The 17,966-nt window shown below is 42.6% G+C and overlaps 4 protein-coding genes across 4 annotated transcripts in view; 3 read left to right on the plus strand and 1 right to left on the minus strand.

Moving 5' to 3' along the window:
• LOC126559276 (zinc finger protein 593 homolog) overlaps positions 1-17,966 on the plus strand; it is a 338,322-nt gene that overhangs the window by 295,847 nt on the left and 24,509 nt on the right. The window lies entirely within an intron of this gene.
• Positions 51-2,142, minus strand: LOC126557448 (sodium-independent sulfate anion transporter-like). Its single transcript, XM_050213230.1, has 4 exons — positions 2,059-2,142; positions 1,343-1,995; positions 498-1,253; positions 51-424 (listed from the first exon to the last, which is right to left on the minus strand). The coding sequence occupies exons 1-4, from the start codon at positions 2,117-2,119 to the stop codon at positions 56-58; spliced, it is 1,839 nt and encodes a 612-aa protein (XP_050069187.1). The 5' UTR covers positions 2,120-2,142; the 3' UTR covers positions 51-55.
• LOC126567288 (sodium-independent sulfate anion transporter-like) lies at positions 8,496-10,476 on the plus strand. Its single transcript, XM_050223519.1, has 4 exons — positions 8,496-8,553; positions 8,597-9,028; positions 9,101-9,451; positions 9,515-10,476. Exons 1-4 carry the CDS (start codon positions 8,496-8,498, stop codon positions 10,474-10,476), a joined length of 1,803 nt encoding a protein of 600 aa, XP_050079476.1.
• On the plus strand, positions 11,284-13,165 carry LOC126567289 (sodium-independent sulfate anion transporter-like). Its single transcript, XM_050223520.1, has 2 exons — positions 11,284-11,308; positions 11,391-13,165. The coding sequence occupies exons 1-2, from the start codon at positions 11,284-11,286 to the stop codon at positions 13,163-13,165; spliced, it is 1,800 nt and encodes a 599-aa protein (XP_050079477.1).

The raw sequence follows: 17,966 nt of genomic DNA on the forward strand, positions 1-17,966 counted from the left end.
TGATATCAGCTGTTTTTTACTGTTTTTACTTTACACCTCACCACACAATGAAGCGCTAAACGATATTCACGTACGATTCGTTCGAATATCCTGGCTTCCAATTCTCGATGACCATTTCTGCAGTTTCTTCGTTCTTGAACAGAGGCATGAATTTATGTTTTTTAAATCGATACAGAGCGCTTCGAACGTTCTTATCCCATCGCCAAAGCAGCACGTGCCGTTCTTGCTGCCTTATGTCGCTGACGGTGCTTGATAAATTTCGTACCACTGTACTATCTACAAATTTTACCCATTCGCCATCGATGAGTACTATCTGCGGTAAGGTGCGATGCACCAATTTAAGTATCTTCTCACGAAAGTATTCAGCCGACGAGAATGCTAGGTCACTGTCAGGTCGAACAATCAGTACCGTTGTTTCGTTGATCTGTGCAAAGATAAAGGACATATTATGATGTGGACGCCATATTATGAAAAGGGCCATTTACCGTACCACTTACATTCATTACACGATGAGTGATTCGAGGACGTGATGCTAAATACAGAGGAAAGCATAGATTGACAGCTATCCCGACAACAATACCAATTTCCAATCCCAAAAATAGGCATGATATTACGGTCGCTAGAAATGGTACAATGTCGATCCGTTTTATACGCCACATTTCCGCAACGGCTCTATACTCAATGATAAATATCATGGCGGCAATGATGACCGCGGCAAGTGTTGTTTTAGGAATGAAGTAAAAATAGTCCGTTAACAGGCCGAGCGCCAGTAACACCAACACGCCTGTAAACACTCCACCAAAAGGTGTCACCACTCCACTGCTGCTGTTGATCGCTGATCTGGCAAACGAAGCCGTGGTCGGTATAGAGGAAACAAACGAACTGGCCACATTACAGCACCCAAGCGAAAGCATTTCTTGCGTTGCATCCACTAACCGTCCACGTGAGAAAGCTTTGCCGATGGAAACGATTTCCAGAATCGATATCAGTGGAACGGAAATTACGGACGAACCGAGCGTGCGTATCATATCAATGAAGTCGTAATGCTTTCCTTCGTGGTCCGTTTCAAATGGAGGCAGTTTCAACGAGGGTAATCCAGAAGCTACTTTACCGGTCAGCTTGAATGGGAAAACTTCTTGCGTACTGCAAATGTAAGCTATCATTCCACCACTCAGCACAACCATAGCATTTCTTAGCAGACAAAGATATTTTGTGAATATTTTCCATTTGCCGTGGCCGCGTCCTTTGATGAGCTAGAAGAAAGAATTGATCGATATCGAGGTTTAAGTGGCCAGCCAGTACATTGCATTGTTGCATTGTATGTGGATTGTTAGTAGCTTACCGTTAACAGAATCAGAAGAAAAAGTGAGCCAAACCCTAATACAGAGTCCCAGAGCCGAGTTTCGCCTACGTTTTCGTACAGGTTGATCCAAGTATCCACAAAGCCGGAAGATTTTCCCGAGGAAGTTATGCCCATCAGTGATTTTAACTGACTGCTGATGATGGTTATAGCAGCTGCAGTAATAAACCCTGTGATCACCGGCATTGATATGAATTGTACCACAAAGCCAAAGTTGAAACATCCCAGCAGCAGCATGATACAGCCTGATAAGAACGACAACAAAACGGCACCGGCTGGCCCCAGATCTAGCACTGGCTGTTGTACCATCAAAGCCATAACCGCCGTCGGGGCAACTGTGATCTCTTTGACCGATCCTAGGAACGCATACACAAACGATCCCATAAAGTTGGAGTACAGTCCATACTGTGGTTCCAGATTTGCCACGGTCGCATAGGCGATACTTTGAGGTATGGAGGTAAGTCCAACGGTAATTCCGGCGATAGCATCCGAGATGAGACTGTTAAGCCTGTACGTTGGCGCCCATTGGAGTACCGGCAATCGACGGAAGACGGTTTCCCTGGTCCAAAGGTTATCAAAATGACGGCCAACGAGATGTCGAAGGTTGGGAAAATCTTCTCGATGATCCAAACTCTCTGAAAATGGTGTTTGAAAGGAGAATTAGATTTTTTTTCTAGTGTTAGAAAAATCACACGTACCTCGACTTCTAGAGTCTACTGCTGCATCGTCCTGTGCCGTGTCCATCACCACTGAGTTCATTGCTCTGCAAATCTGAAATGAAGTAAGTGTCTGCTCTTTGTTGTGGGACACCAAGCGAACCGAGGGTACGTCGAGTTTCGTTCATAATCGCGGACGCCGCTGCTGGTCGTAAACCATCGTAGCGTCAATTGTTTGCCATTCGGATTGAAGGGAAGAAGTGTGCCGAAACCGGTAAGCAATTTTACACCTAAATGCATCATAAAGATACTCTGTTAATAACTATGAATATGTCGACAATGATGAGACAGCGTTGATTGTAGATGGGGTTGTAAAAAGTTTCCAGTTTGATGACGTTATCTTCGCTCCAACGATAAGCACTGCCCTAGTAGCAAAAGCAATGTAATCATCACGAAATAGGTCATTTCAGCGAGCAAGAATTATGCATACAACTGCTGCCAAACGAGTACCATACGGTCAGCTTTGTGCATTACTTGCAGAACAACGTAACGTACACTAATTATGTGCAAAGGATGCTACAGGTGCACTTCATGGAGTTCTCACCGTGTGCCGGATCAACACTATTTTTATTCACATTGTAATCTACTAATATGTCTCGGAACAGTATACAGTTGTGATTTCCGAGATAAAACGAATGCAATCATTTCACAAACCAAAACAAACAATTTGTTTGATGCCGTTTTTCTTAGCTGTCAAAATCAGCTGACACGCATACTGCAGGAACGGAAATTCGAGCATTCGTACATTTGACCTATGCACAGTGGTCGTGGGGTGCGATGCAAGAAACATTTCATGGTTTCGCGTTTGATGTGCATTTTTCATGACGATTATTTTTTCGTCAGCTTTGAGTGAAGCGTTTTGTTTGAATGGTAGTGTTAGCTCGATATAATATAGTAGATACCCAACCAAAACGAACGGGGCAAAACAGCGTGTGTCTTGCTCTAAATCGTCTAGCTCACTTGTTTACACTTATGTACGAGTATTCTGTGACGTCATGAGGTTTTGGATTTGCCGTAACCGTACGATTCTGTGTTTCGTTCACACTCGTATAACTGTTTCATTCGCACTTACAGACGAGATAGGCCGAGCAATGTTTGTTTGCCAACGATATCGATGTTGTGTCTAGATCATATCGATGCATTGGTTTTACATTTCGCTCAAACTCGTATGTCATTCCTCTCGCACTCACGGACAGTATAGACGGAGTAAATTTTTGTTCTGAAAGGTATCGATACATGTGTGTATACGCCGGGTGTTTTCCCTTGCTTGCACTGCTATACCTCACACACAAACGCATACATACACGCCTCGTACCTTTAAACGCGTAACCGTCTGAAATCACGCCAGACGGCGGAGGAGGTGAAAGCGAAAAAAATATTCTGGTGCCATGAAGTTTGTAACTCTTTGATATTAAAAGAAACAAATATTTTTTAAATACAGGAAAAATCATTATCTCACAAAGTATTTAGTTGTTCAGTTCAGTTATAATAGGTGTTTATTTCTTGGGTGTTGGTCCAGCTGAGAGATCTTTGTAAAATAGTGTTATTTGAAAGTGTTGTTACCGTTTTTGTAATGGCTGACTTAAAACGTCTGCGCAAATCTGGCATGTTTTATCGCCAAGCTGCAAAGTATATGGCACTGGAACCTACTGAAAAGGATAATCAGGATGCAGGACCAAGCCAACCATGTTAGTTGACTTTATTACACAAGTTTAACGAATATAAAGTTCGATTACATCGTAGTGTTAATGTTATATTATTATTTACAACATACCCAAAATATAGCCACGAGCAATTTAAACCATCAAATGCAGCGCTCATCGCCAACCCCAGAACAAAGTCCAGTACCAAATATGAACCAGACCGAAGAAGAATATGTCGAATTGGCTGACTACATCGATTGCTGTTCTTCCTGTGAGATGAGAATGAAATCAACACTGACGATACGTTCAATCAAATTATCGATAAAATGTCAATAGTTGATGGAATTCGTTACTGCGCGCTTTCCACCAACGCGTCGCATAGCTCCATAAACATAATTTGAAAGCTTTTTAAAAAAGCCAACGTTAAAGTTCCTTTAACCGCTAAAACTTTTCTGTGGACAAATCGGAATCCTTCGACGGACTTTAGTACTAACAAAGTAGTTAATACAATTTTTCCCACGTTAACATACCTTTTGCAATTGGAACAGTATTTTCCTTTCCAGTGTCAGTAGCTAACGCACAATATTTCAATATATTTATAAAAAGCTGTTTAAACCATACAAAATGCAATTTGAATGCTACCTTTCGATCGATCCTTGACAAATTGGTTGTACTCAGATGAAAACGTCATATCATCTGTTTCTTTGTCCAGCGGCATTTTGCTTAAATAGTAAAAGATGATAATGAATAAAGGCGATGCATTACATCACGGTCCACCACGACGATTCTTAACAAAACCATGGATCATTGAAACTCAACAATGATATTCATTATAGTTTGCTAGTTTTGCATTTACCAAATACAAATACAAGAATGTACACAAAAAACACATTTTCTTTAACTTGCGATCCTATATAGCGCATGTAAAACAAAACCTACTCCGATCCACACTAGATTATCACGACTAAAAAGGACCATCGCATCACCGCCGCAGCAAATCATATGGTAAATATGCATTATACACTAATAATCACAGTTCAATTCTCACTTCTCCTGCTCACCTCTAGATATCCAGAAAAAACAGTACTGCATATTTCAATCTCTTCTCTCTACAGTTCAATTCTCACTTCTCCTGCTCACCTCTAGATATCCAGAAAAAACAGTACTGCATATTTCAATCTCTCCTCTACACACAGGCTCAAAAGCAGCTACCTTGATCCATAAGAGAAACAGAGCAAAAAGCATGGAAGAACGAACAAGCAGTGCGAAAGAGAAAAAAACAGCATACACAAATCAATTTTTTTGCACATCTTCATGACGTCAAAAATTTTGTGACGTCATAATTTGTGGTAAACAAAATTGCCCCATCCGTTTCTGACTACGGGGCAATTATCGTGACAAAAGTAGGGCCCCATTTTAGCCCCATTCTTGCAACGACTTTACCTATTTTGTTGTGCTTGGGTATTAGAGATAGATAGATTAATGATAGTAGATCGATATAATATATCGATGTGAATGCGAGCCATTGCGTAACGATTACAAAATTGAGATCCCGATTCTTCATACTTCGTCCGGCAAGTTTGATAAATAGCGTATTTTCCTTAAAAGGAGGAGTACAATGTCTTATATATTGTGGGAAAGTAACCAAATAGTTAAATTGATAGTAGTACCAGTTGTCAACACGAAAGCCAGGTATCGAATCCTATCCGGGATTGTTTTCAGATTGTGTGTAACTAAAGTAAGGAAAACCAGAAATGGTATGCCAACATCTCTTTAGGATGAAGTACCTCCGCCCCTGTCGACATAGGGACTGTATAGGGACCTTTGCATGCTTGAAGCATCGAAGGCCTTCACTGTGAAGTTTGTTACAAAATTATGAAAAGAAACCTCAAAAGATCCCATCGAGTTCAATTAGTAAAGTTTAAAATAAAACAGTTTTACGTTCACCTAACTCATATCAAAATCTAGCTTGCATTATCGTCTCGCGCGCAATCACTTCTGGCAGATTGTTACTGTTTAGAATACACGGATATAATCTATCTGTTTCACTTTTAACCTTCCCGAAGTGTTTGTTCTACGATCGGGTGGTCAGTCGTACTGTCGTGAAGCAAATTTTATGTGATATCGCCAGTGATAAGGAGACGAAGTTGCTTTAGATTATAAGTATCGCTGTTGTGTAGCTGGTCGAAACATTTTATCGCCAGGTACCATACTGGGCACGAATCGTTCCTACGGGCGCGTCTGCTCAAAAGACAGGTGACGGTTGTACCATTTTCAAGTGGGTTTACTAGAACGAAGTGTTTTCATGTGCAAGTGGCCCCATTTAGCACGGAAAGTGTAAAGTACGGTAATGGCAGAAGAAAAGGAAAAACCCTTATTGAATCAAATAGCCAACGCACGAGGTTAGTATTCTTGATGGAAGTAAATTTTGCACTGAAGAAGGTGAATAAGTGCTGAGCATAGCTGAGTAACGAACAGTGAGATAGTTATGCGGGGACAATGATGTGTTATTGGTTCTCAAAATAAAGCGTTTTTGTTAGTGAGACTCCTGCAAGCGATCGACTGGCGCCATAAAATGCAAGTAATCCCATAACAATAATCCCCAATTGGTTGCGGATATCATCAATAGTCCGTAGAATGTTGAAAGCATCCCGTAGTAAATTTATTAATTAGCTGTTAATCGCGAGCCATACATAATATGCAGTACCGCCTATCAATCATTTGGACGTTACTTTTAGTATTAAAATTTGAGTTAATTTGCATTTGTTTAAATATGAAATTCGGATAAATAATACGTAAAAGAAACTAGTTGAATCAGCCATTTAGAATTACAGTACCGTGGTTTGTGAATATGATGAGGATATGTGGAAAATATATATGACCATTTGAATGTTGTGTAATTTAAATGTGCCCCTAGAGCTCGGATCCTATTAACCATGGTTGGTCCAGAACAGTGTAGATAAAAGAAACATCAGATGTTTTGTCTATTAATAAGTGGCTGTAGGTTATTTTTGACCGTAGACAACGTCTACTTTTTTTATCTACGTTGATATTGTGATAAACATTCGCACCTTCCTCGCCATTGTCTGGAGCGTATCGTTTTCTTTTCTTTTGGCATTGTAAAGAGCGTGGCGCCACGGTCAGTTACCAGCTTCTACAAAACAAATATCGTCCCACGTTTTATTACACCTTTTCCCCTATAAAACGATTCTTTTGCTCAGTATTCTCATTCACGTTCACTCATCATGTGCAATGTTTTTATTTTTTTCGTCAAATGGCATTGGAAATTGCTGTGCTTGTCGATCAATTGTAAGCACTTATTTTTTGGAAAGCAATCACTTATCGTTCGTTCTACAAGCGCAAGGATCAGCGATGATTAGCTTGTTTAATTACCTGTCGGTGTGCTTCGTTCCAAAAAAAAGATGATGTGATTTTGTTCTAATTTTGCAAACACTCTTTTAATAACCGAACAACGATAAACCAACACAACTCGTTCAGTAGGAACACAATATTTGCTTAACCGATCCTTTGCCATTCACAGACTGAAAAAGACTGATGCTGTAGACATACGGTACGATGACGATGACTTTAAGTCAACAGCGAGATGTCGTGGAATTCCCATTGCCGCGTTACGGGAATTTTATTGATCGAAAGATGGCTAAAGTTATTCAGTTTAGTTCGTAAAGTCATAGACGTTACGGGTATTGGATTTTTTTTTATCAACTCACTCACACTTCCCATCCAAGATCGTTGCTTGGATGGGAAGTGTATTTGTTGTGGGTTTACAATAACGGTGCACTTTACGTACCATTTACCAAACAAATCGTTTGCACAAACAAAACACTATTTATTCATTAGCATTCTTACCAGCACTGACGAACTTTACAACAATAATGATTGTGTGAAGCGACAGACAAACCGAAAAGTATTTTGCCTTATCGCTTAAAGATTCTATCAGCACAAATTGCATGTGTCTACTGCTATCGTACTAGCATTGGATATTTTTTACTTGCCTTTCTGTGCCTGTATGTAGCGGTGAATATTCCAGAGAATACATGCAAGTAGTGCAAATGTAAATTTAAACCTCACTCGTCAGTAACTTTTGTAACCCCCACCACCATCGCGGTCATCAGTTTGCGGAAGTGTCCGATGGCGCTTACGCTTCCATCAAATCCGGGGATGACGGCAGCTAATATAACGCAAGCTGTCGATCAGCACACCCGTCGTTCAGTAACGTGCGGTACACTTTATCAGACGACTCGGAAACGGTCGGCTAGAACAGATGTGGGGATTTTTCTTCGCAAATGACCAGTGTGCTGTAAACGTTCCGCTAAAGCTCCGCTTCCTCGAGTGTTGTTATTTTGGTCCGGGAAAGTTGCGTCGAAACACGTGACACATCGGAGTTCGTGACGATCGCATTGTTGTGGTCTCGTTTTTGTTATATAAATTATAATACAATCATGATCAACTGCTGAATTGAGCCGCTAGCGTATAGGAGTGTTACATCAAAGTTAAAAACTTTAAGCAAGTGGCCGAAAAGTGGCCAGTTAATTGTGATAGGCGCGAGCGCTTGTGTATGTGATTGGAAACAGTGGGAGTGATGTTTGATTGTGAGTTGAGCCACAAAGCGGAAGCACGTTGCATGACGATATCGGAACTGATAGAACACAAACAAAGGCAACGGAATGATGGTAGGTTTTGGCCGTATGGCGCTCACGCACGTGAGATGCATCGGAATCGCATCGTGCGGGTTAAAGTCAGAACTTATACAGTTCAATGATCGACATTGGCATTGATAAGGGCTGTGGGATTATGCTTTGTCTCACTGTTAAAGGTAGTGTTAGCATTCTACTTTACTGCTTGTACTTTCTCACCAGATGATGTGGAAGACGACTGCCGGGAAAAATTTCCACCAGTCGGCCTTATGCTGACATCGAAGTTGGAAGGTTTCTGCAATCGAAAGTTTCTGCTGAAACGACTGCCGATTCTCCAGTGGCTGCCGGAGTATGAAGTCAACTATCTTGTGGAAGACATCGTGGCTGGACTTTCGGTAGGCTTGACCGTGATACCTCAAGGCATTGCTTTCGCTGTGATGGCTAACCTGGAACCACAGTATGGGCTGTATTCGGCGTTTATGGGATGCTTCGTGTACTGTGTGTTTGGCAGTTGTAAGGATCTGACCATTGGACCAACGGCCATCATGGCACTGATGGTACAAGTGTACGTTGGCAGTCTCGGAGCAGATTTTGCCATTTTGCTGACATTTTTGACCGGTTGTATTATCCTCATGTTCGGGCTGTTGAACTTAGGTAAGTAGAAGGATATGGATGCTTTCGAGAGATGCTGCTGATTGACCGATCAACTGATCTTTTCGTCTGCAGGATTTTTGGTACAGTTCATATCGATGCCGGTCACTGCCGGGTTCACGTCTGCCGCTGCAATAACGATTGCAAGCGGACAGGTGAAATCACTGCTAGGATTGCCGGGACGCTCGAACGAATTTGTCGATTCGTGGGTTAACGTGTATCGACACATTGGTGAAACTCAGGTGTGGGATGCAATGCTGGGCTTGGTGACGATCGTAGTACTTTTGGTGTTGCGTAGCTTGCGAGGCAAATGGTCTGCGGTAGGCAAATATCTTGCCCTCTCACGAAATGCAGTTGTCGTCATTGGAGGTGCCGCGTTGGCATATTACTTTTCCACTGTGGGATGCACTCCTTTCTCTTTGACTGGTACGTGTGGACATTGCACTTTCAGCAACAAAAATATTAATAGAACACATTCGATTGTTACAGGTGCAGTCACGCCAGGTCTACCACCACTGGGACCACCACCGTTCACGACGGTACTTCAGAATCAGACGCTCACATTCGGTGAAATGACATCAAAGCTTGGCTCATCGATTATAGCGCTTCCACTGATCGCAATCCTGGAGACGATCGCTATTGTAAAAGCTTTCTCCAAAGGCAAATCCATCGATGCAACACAAGAATTGGTCGCCCTCGGAATGTGCAACATTTTCGGCTCGTTCGTATCGTCCATGCCGATTACGGGATCGTTCACTAGGTCCGCGGTGAATAATAACAGTGGTGTGCGAACACCGCTCGGTGGAATAGCGACCGGTATATTGGTGCTGCTATCGTTGGGACTTTTAACGGAAACGTTCTACTTCATACCAAAATCCGTTCTAGCCGGTGTAATGATAGCGGCAATGTTTTTCATGATCGAGTTTCACGCCGCCGTTGAAATATGGCGAACAAAAAAGGTAGACATCATACCGTTCATTGTGACGCTGGTGTCGTGTCTGCTCCTAGGTTTGGAGTACGGCATGTTGATTGGTATCGCGTTGAACGTCTGTTTCGTGTTGTATATGACGTCACGGCCCAGGATTGATCAGGCACTGCTTCGTACGAGGTCCGGTGTTGAGGCCATGGTCATAAAACCGGATCAAAGCCTTATCTACTCCTCCATCGAATATCTCAAGCATGAAATAGTGAAAATGACGGATAAGACTCAAGTGGCCACCGTGATAATCGATGGTAGCAATGTCAGCTATGTCGATTCTACGGCCGCCAAAATCTTTTCGAGCATCGTCGAAGAATTGGCCCTGCGAGGGCGTACGGTGTTGCTGTGGAATTGGAACCGATCGGTCAAGTGTACGATGATACGGTTAAACAAGGAACAGTTTTACCCACTATTTAAGCATGGCGGTCTAGAGCAGCTAGATAAGGAGATTTGCAGTGAAAGTATACCCTAGACGGAATATATAGGTAGCTAGTTTAGAAGGACATACCCAAAGAAGTAGAAACACTAATAGGACAATGATACAAATGCATATTGCAACAATAAAACTAGAGACTGCTAATTGATTTTGTGTTACATAAATTATTTGTTTGCGTACTTCGGTTTTAACAAAAGGAAAGAAGCGAAAAAAATCGAAAAGTTTACAACACCAACCGTAGGCTTGTAGATTAAAGCTTATCTGCTTCCAAACTGTGCTCTATGAAGATATCTTAGTATCGCATATACTTGAATCATCGTAGACATCTAGGTTAAACGCCACGATGGTCGTTGAGCAGATGTCCTTCTCAAGTGTGTCATTGGTCCTGCAATAAATGATAAGCTCCTGTATGGTTCTGTTCTACGGGTGAGTACATAAGAAACAATTGTGTTTGATCGTTGTGATTTTAAGCGTAAACATTGCAGGGGATTTATCGGCTTAAAAGGCAGATAGACGTGTACTTATAACTGTTCCCCATAAAACCGTGTTCAATAAGTCAGTGGTGACTGTGGAATATTGTTCTATTCATTCTGTCCAAAGAAGGCTCGCAGTAGGCGGTATTTGCTTGTTTGTCATGCGTACACTATTCAACGATGTCAAATTGTGTAAATAGTGTTATAAACCAACTGGATTGTGTTTGTTTGATGTAAATCGTAAATTAATGCAGTGGAATCATTTTGGAATTCGAAACGCTTGTGGTGAACTTTGCAAAGAACTAAATGTAGACAGTTACAAATCATTTGTCAAAGATAATACCAATTTGTAAAGCCGTTCACGTTCAATATGCCTCAGGATAGCAAAACAAATGGTATGCAAAGTGAACTTGCGCTACTGGTGTCTATGTGTCGAGTGCAGACGCTTTAAGGGAATCTATGTTAATTATTTTACAGATGAAGACATAAGTGAAAGTTTCCCACAGCTGGGCCAGTTGGTGTCAACGTGTTGTAGAGGATGTTGCACACGTAAACAATTGTTCAAGCGGTTACCCGTACTCCAATGGCTTCCGGCCTACAAATTGCAATATCTTGTCGATGATATCGTGGCCGGGCTTTCCGTTGCGTTAACGGTCATACCTCAAGGAATTGCATACGCTGCAATTGCAAATCTGGATCCCCAGTACGGACTGTACTCTGCATTTATGGGATGTTTCGTCTACTTCATTCTGGGCAGCTGCAAAGATGTGACCATTGGACCAACGGCTATAATGGCTCTTATGGTTCAGGCTCACGTAGGAGACACCGGGGTGGAGTTTGCGATACTATCCGCTTTCATCACTGGCTGTATGATTCTTTTACTCGGTGTGCTCAACCTAGGTTTTCTAGTACAGTTCATATCGTTTCCTGTGACGGCTGGATTCACGTCTGCTGCGGCGATAACGATTGCGAGCAGTCAGGTGAAATCACTGCTAGGAATTCCAGGACAATCGAACGAATTTTTAGACTCCTGGATCAACGTGTTCGAACACTTGCAAGATATTCGATTGTGGGATAGTGTGCTTGGCGTGTCTACCATCATCATTCTTCTCATCCTAATGCAAGTGAAGAACATCAAAGGAAACAACTGCTGGCGAATCGTTGGAAAGTACATAACGCTCTCCAGGAATGCGATAGTTGTGATAAGTGGATCCGTGCTGGCCTTTCTTCTGAGCGATGTAGGTAATGTGCAACCATTTCTACTCACTGGCAACGTGACTTCCGGATTGCCACCATTTCAACTGCCACCATTCACCACAACGCTCAACGGCCAATCGTACAGTTTTTCGGAAATGATCGCTGAACTCGGAACATCTCTCATCACGCTGCCACTGATCGCCGTGCTGGAATCGATTGCTATCGCCAAGGCGTTTTCTAAGGGCAAAGCTATCGATGCCACGCAAGAAATGATTGCGCTTGGCATCAGCAACATTGTTGGTTCATTCGTGTCGTCCATGCCGGTAACAGGATCGTTCACACGATCCGCAGTGAACAACAACAGTGGCGTGCGAACGCAGCTGGGTGGAATAACTACGGGTGTGGTAGTCTTGCTGGCCCTTGGATTGCTTACCGAATCGTTCTACTACATCCCGAAAGCTACACTGGCAGGATTGATCATTGCGGCGATGTTTTTCATGATTGAATTTCATGCGGCGGTCGAAATTTGGCGCACGAAACGGGTGGATATTATTCCAATGATAACTACGCTGATCGCTTGCTTATTGCTCGGCCTGGAGTATGGGATGCTTGTCGGCATTGGAATGAACATATGCTTCGTTCTGTATCAAGTATCGCGCCCAATCGTTGTGCCCGTTAGATTGACAATCGACGGCAAGGACGTTCTAATGCTTCAAGTAGACCAAAGTTTAGTGTATTCTGCTGCCGAATATTTAAAACACTTCGTACTGAAGTTAGCATCCAAACAGACCGATACAATAATCGTTCTCGATGGAACGCACATACATTCCGTGGATACTACGGTAGCGAAAGTACTGGTCACCGTGGTGCAGGATATGGGTGATTCAAACCGAACTATAGTGTTCTGGAAATGGAACCGCTCAGTGCAATGCACATTACTCCGTATGGAAAAAGAACTGTTTCAACATTTGTTTCGAAATGAGGAAAAACTAGACGCAATAATCAAGGATCAAGGTTTTATACATCAGCCGACCGCCGTAAGAGTGGACATGTAGGGAAGTTAAGTTTGGCAGAAAGTGAGTCTAATGGCTAGATTCTTGCATTTGCAAATTTTTGTATTAAAATTGTTACCACGAAAGGTTGTCATTTCGAAAATAAAACGAACAATATCAGGAAATGCACACAAAATGATAATTGAAAATCAATAAATTATTATTTAATTAAACAATTTCTCTACAACCTTCCCGCATTGTAATTGTTAAAAGGTATTGTAGCATAAGTATTTTGACCATATAAAAACTCTGTATTGATCCACTGTTATCTTGTGTACATGACAATCTAGCTTTCTCTTTCTCTTACCACTAGCTTACAAGTAATACGTGTGAAAGAGAAAACACGATACACCATGCGAAAGAGAGAACACTGAAGCAAAGATCGCCTGCTTAACTCAAGGGTGTCAAACATCTTTTAAAATTATACAAGGAATTTATGGTTTTTCTATGCCATCTGAAAAATGTATGAGTTTCTCTTTACCGATTACAGCATAATATCACTTAACATCAATTAAGCATGTGGCTTGGTTTAGGCGCAGAAAATATTTGAAGATATGCTACATTAGCAAAATGGGACCTTCCGTGATGCAGTCTAATGACTCGGATGTTTTGATTTACACTTTGCTTTAATTTGCCAAAGGTCCGAAATGCTTCAGGAACCGTAATTTGATTCCGTGCCCGTACTAGGGTGGAACTGGAGCGCCATAGTCACATTGCCGGAAGGCCTTCACGACGCAGCGTGATGTGCGCGCGCGAGGTCGTAAAAATTGTGATATTTCAATAATATTGTTCGCCTGGGTCATAAACTATGTGAAACAACAATAAACCCCGCTACACATACACACACACACACACCTTCGGAGCATTCCTCAGCATGATCGAGATCGGAACACTCGACGGTAATGGAACAAGGAAGCATGCGGACGCATCCTATACGATAGTGTGGGCGAGGTAAAGCAACGATCGAACAACGATAGCACCCATTATCACAATGATGGTGGTGGTGGTGGTTTGGGGATGGTTTTGCCGAGGTGTGTGAAAGTATCACTGTGCTCTTGGGGGAGGGGTGCGGAGAAGTGTGTAAGTGAGTGAAGAATTTGGCTAGAAAAAGTGAACGAGAAACGGGGCCCTGATAGACGTCCAGTGGCGTAGACTTTTCGATTAACATGTTTATAGAGTATGTCGTAAAATGGATCATAGCTTTATGTCTTTCTAAACTCACACAATGGCGGCCAGCCAAGGTGCCGCTGTTGTTGAGACGAAGGATGTACATGGAGCCAGCCAACCAACCAACGGAAAAGAGTAAAGAACAAAACGTCCAAGAAATGGACGCTCGAGGCCGAACGCCCGATTGTTCCCATACGGTCGTAAGCTTGCTAAACGTCTGTTAGTGGCGAGTGGTGCAAAAAGTAAATAAAACAGAAGCACAGAAACATAAAGACAAACACACACACACACATACACACGCACAGAAAGTGGGTGTACAATTTCATATTCGAACAAAAAAGTGACCAACCGATCGCAATCACCATCACGAATTTTATCACCATTTATGCATCGTTCGCGCTACGACGTGTTCCAAGGCATTTTGGATTATGGTGCAAATTTTTGTTAGTGAACAACGCATCAATTCGTGGTGAAAAACTGAACAAAATAAAATGCGCCACTGATTTATGAGTTCCACGGCAGTAAAACAACTGCGATACAGTAAGCCACGTGATGCGCGAGAAAGTGTGGCCTCATAGTTTTGTTGTACATTCATCACTAAACCGTTTTTGCTATGTTCCAGAGTTAGCACCAGTAGTTGTTGTTCGTTTCTTTATTATATCATAAGCACAGAGGAAGCTTGAGAATACAATTTAAACTTCTTCTTACTAGGCTTGCCGGTACCACGTAGTTGGACAGTCCCAGTCCTTACACTACGGGGGGATGGTCCGGATGGGATTTGAACCCCGGTCCTGTCGTTTGAAGATCGGCATCGCTGTCGCCTACACCACCGGGGAGCGCCTCCCGCACAATTTAAACTTGTGTTTATTGAAGATCAGTTCGATGCACAAGCAGAACGAAATTCCAACGTTTACAGAGAACAATCATCCGATGGTCAAATGTTGTATCCACGATTGGTTAATATGATTGATTCACCTCTCTTTGATCAATCCTCGCATCGTAAGATTTACCATTATGAACGGTTCAGCTGTGTGGAGTCGATAAAGTCGGTGCGACTAATTTCTCAATTTTAATTTAATAACTTAATAATCCACAACTTGCCATGACGCTCAGCGCGATCAAGCTTCTTGAGAGTGGTGGAACACCCGTGTACAATATTTGGCGCTCTGTGCAGTGCAAAAGGTTGCCACGGTAAAAGGGAACGGTAGCGCGAGGCATAGTAAAATGAAAATCGAGGCGATTATGATGATGATTTTCGTAGGGCAGTATCAGAAGCGGGGCGAACCTGTACGGAAGTAAAGGGAGTTGTAGGGTTTGCCGAGAGAGCAAGAAAACCTCGACCGGAACCCCTAAACTTCGAGCGGTGGCCAACAGGCTTGAGACGTGAAGTCTCTCCGAACCTTTTCAGCCATCTGCAAAAGCATCGAGAGCTCAGCTGCCTGCCTGCCCGTTCGCTCGAGGGCAGCAGTATTGAAAATTAGATTCTGTTTTTATCTTCATCATCGTATGGCTCGCAGTTTGCTCCAAAACATAAAGGATGTTTCGATACGTACGACTCACAACCTTTCTTTTTAGCACTGATGAATACCCCAACCTGTCTGGGAAGGCGCGCGCATCGTTCGGGCGTGTTTGGGTCTGGATCGAATTGAATTGATTATTTCCCGATGAGTCGATGATGGGAGGGAATGAGAACTGTTATTAACCGGCGTTTTTTTTTATTGTTTTGTTTGCCGTTAGTGTTGTTGATGCCTCTGCTGGTTGTATTGTTTCTTTGAGCGCTGCTTCGTACGAGAGACTTTGGAAGCAAAATGTCTCACATCGCTTGGGGGCTGTTTCGAACATCGACGATCGCAGATGATCACTCTGGCTACAATTGTCCAGTGTCTATAACATTGTAGTTGAACACACAAGCATTGGAGAAGCTAGCTTAGTACATTAACTAGCCAGGTGTGGTAAAAATCGATTTCTTTTTTTCCTAAAGACAGTAGAAACGAAACATTACTTAATAGAATAAAACGCTTTGCATAGAGCAAATCACGACAAAACGGCGTAAGGAAAACAAGGAACTATTCTCAACCCATTAGCAGTCGTTTCAATGTTTCAAGCCTTCAAATGTTGGGTACCATCCGTCATCGTACTTATGACCATCTAATGGGTACGTTAGATGACGATCTTTCACTCTCGCTGACTCGTTTCAATCGGCGAGTTGCCTTTTCCTTCACTATCATCGGTAGCCCTCTGTTAACTCCTTCACTCGCCAACGAGTGGAACCGTCGCTTTGAAATTTAACAAATCGTTTAATTTATGCTGAGACATGCTTCAAAATATTTCCCCACCATTTATGCGTATGCGATTGAAAGGTGTGGAGGTTGCGATGGGAAATGCTAGCTCAATCATCGGTTACGATCCCCAGAATGATCCGCGAGTCGAGCGGTAAGAAGGCGAGCCTGATTTGTAAGACAGATAGATGGAGTGTGTGTGTGTGTGTGTGTGTGTGTGTGTGTGTGTGTGTGTGTATGAAAGAGAGAGAGAGAGACTGCGAGATTTGTGAAAAATGACTTAATTTGTACCGCTAACTTGAGAGCCACTAGAGGCCAGGAAAGATTGCGCGTGTATGTATCTGCATTTTCAATTATCCATCAGATTGAATGGTACGGCGGGCGGCCAATGAATCAATCCACACGTATGCGCTGCGCTGTCTGGCGTTCATTTTGGTGGTGATGTTTTGTCTATCGATTAGTTTGAAGATAGCCACAAATGTTTCAATCAATCCCGTTCCGATATGGCAACGGCCAACGACGAACGCACTCGCAAACTCGCATGGAGGTGTTGCGTCGTTCCGTGATGATCGGGAAACCGGAGATCTACCACAATAGTGGTGTTTGAGGTGGATGTTCACAACAAATAATATCATTGATCATTCCTCTGCTTCTATCTTTCTTTTTAACCACTTTTACTGTTTGTCATGAATTAACGGCTTTAAACAAAACAACAAAAGAACTCTTCCCGAAAGATACGAAAAATGTGATTAAGTCTTGGGCGGGTTTTGATGCTTTTCACCCTCTGTTTTGTTTTGCCTACCTTTTAATTTTTGTCCAACTAACAAAGGTATGCTGCTCAGAAAACTAAAAAAAAATACTGCGAGGGATACAAGTTCTGCTTTGCTTTCCCACTTACGACATTCAAGTACGCATTCAAGAGGAGGAAAGTAATCGTTTCACTAATTATCGCAGGTCCCGGTGAAGAATTTTTCCTTCACTGGTCCAATGCTACGCCGTAACGCAATGGTATTGGACGAGCATCAGCATCAGCATCATCATCATCATCATCAAAGTCAGAACGGATGTGACGGGTACTACGTTCGGATCCACTATCCTAAGGCACTTGTGCGTACTTATGAGATGTAGTTGACGAACAGCATCGCTGCGTTAGATTCACTGCTCTCACGATCTTTGGTTTTTGAAGCAGCAATTTTCAAGATTTATGACAATCTTGCCGAGATGTGGTTCTATGCCCTCTCTGCTCGTCGCCGTACAGGTACCTCAGCCAGTGGCGGAGATACTCCATCGTGCGCCGTTCTGTATCTTCCGTAACAAAACATTCTCCATGTGTATGCTAGCGTTTAGTTGAAGCTAAG

Source organism: Anopheles maculipalpis, chromosome 2RL (assembly GCF_943734695.1).
Source record: "Anopheles maculipalpis chromosome 2RL, idAnoMacuDA_375_x, whole genome shotgun sequence".
Lineage (NCBI taxonomy): Eukaryota > Metazoa > Arthropoda > Insecta > Diptera > Culicidae > Anopheles > Anopheles maculipalpis.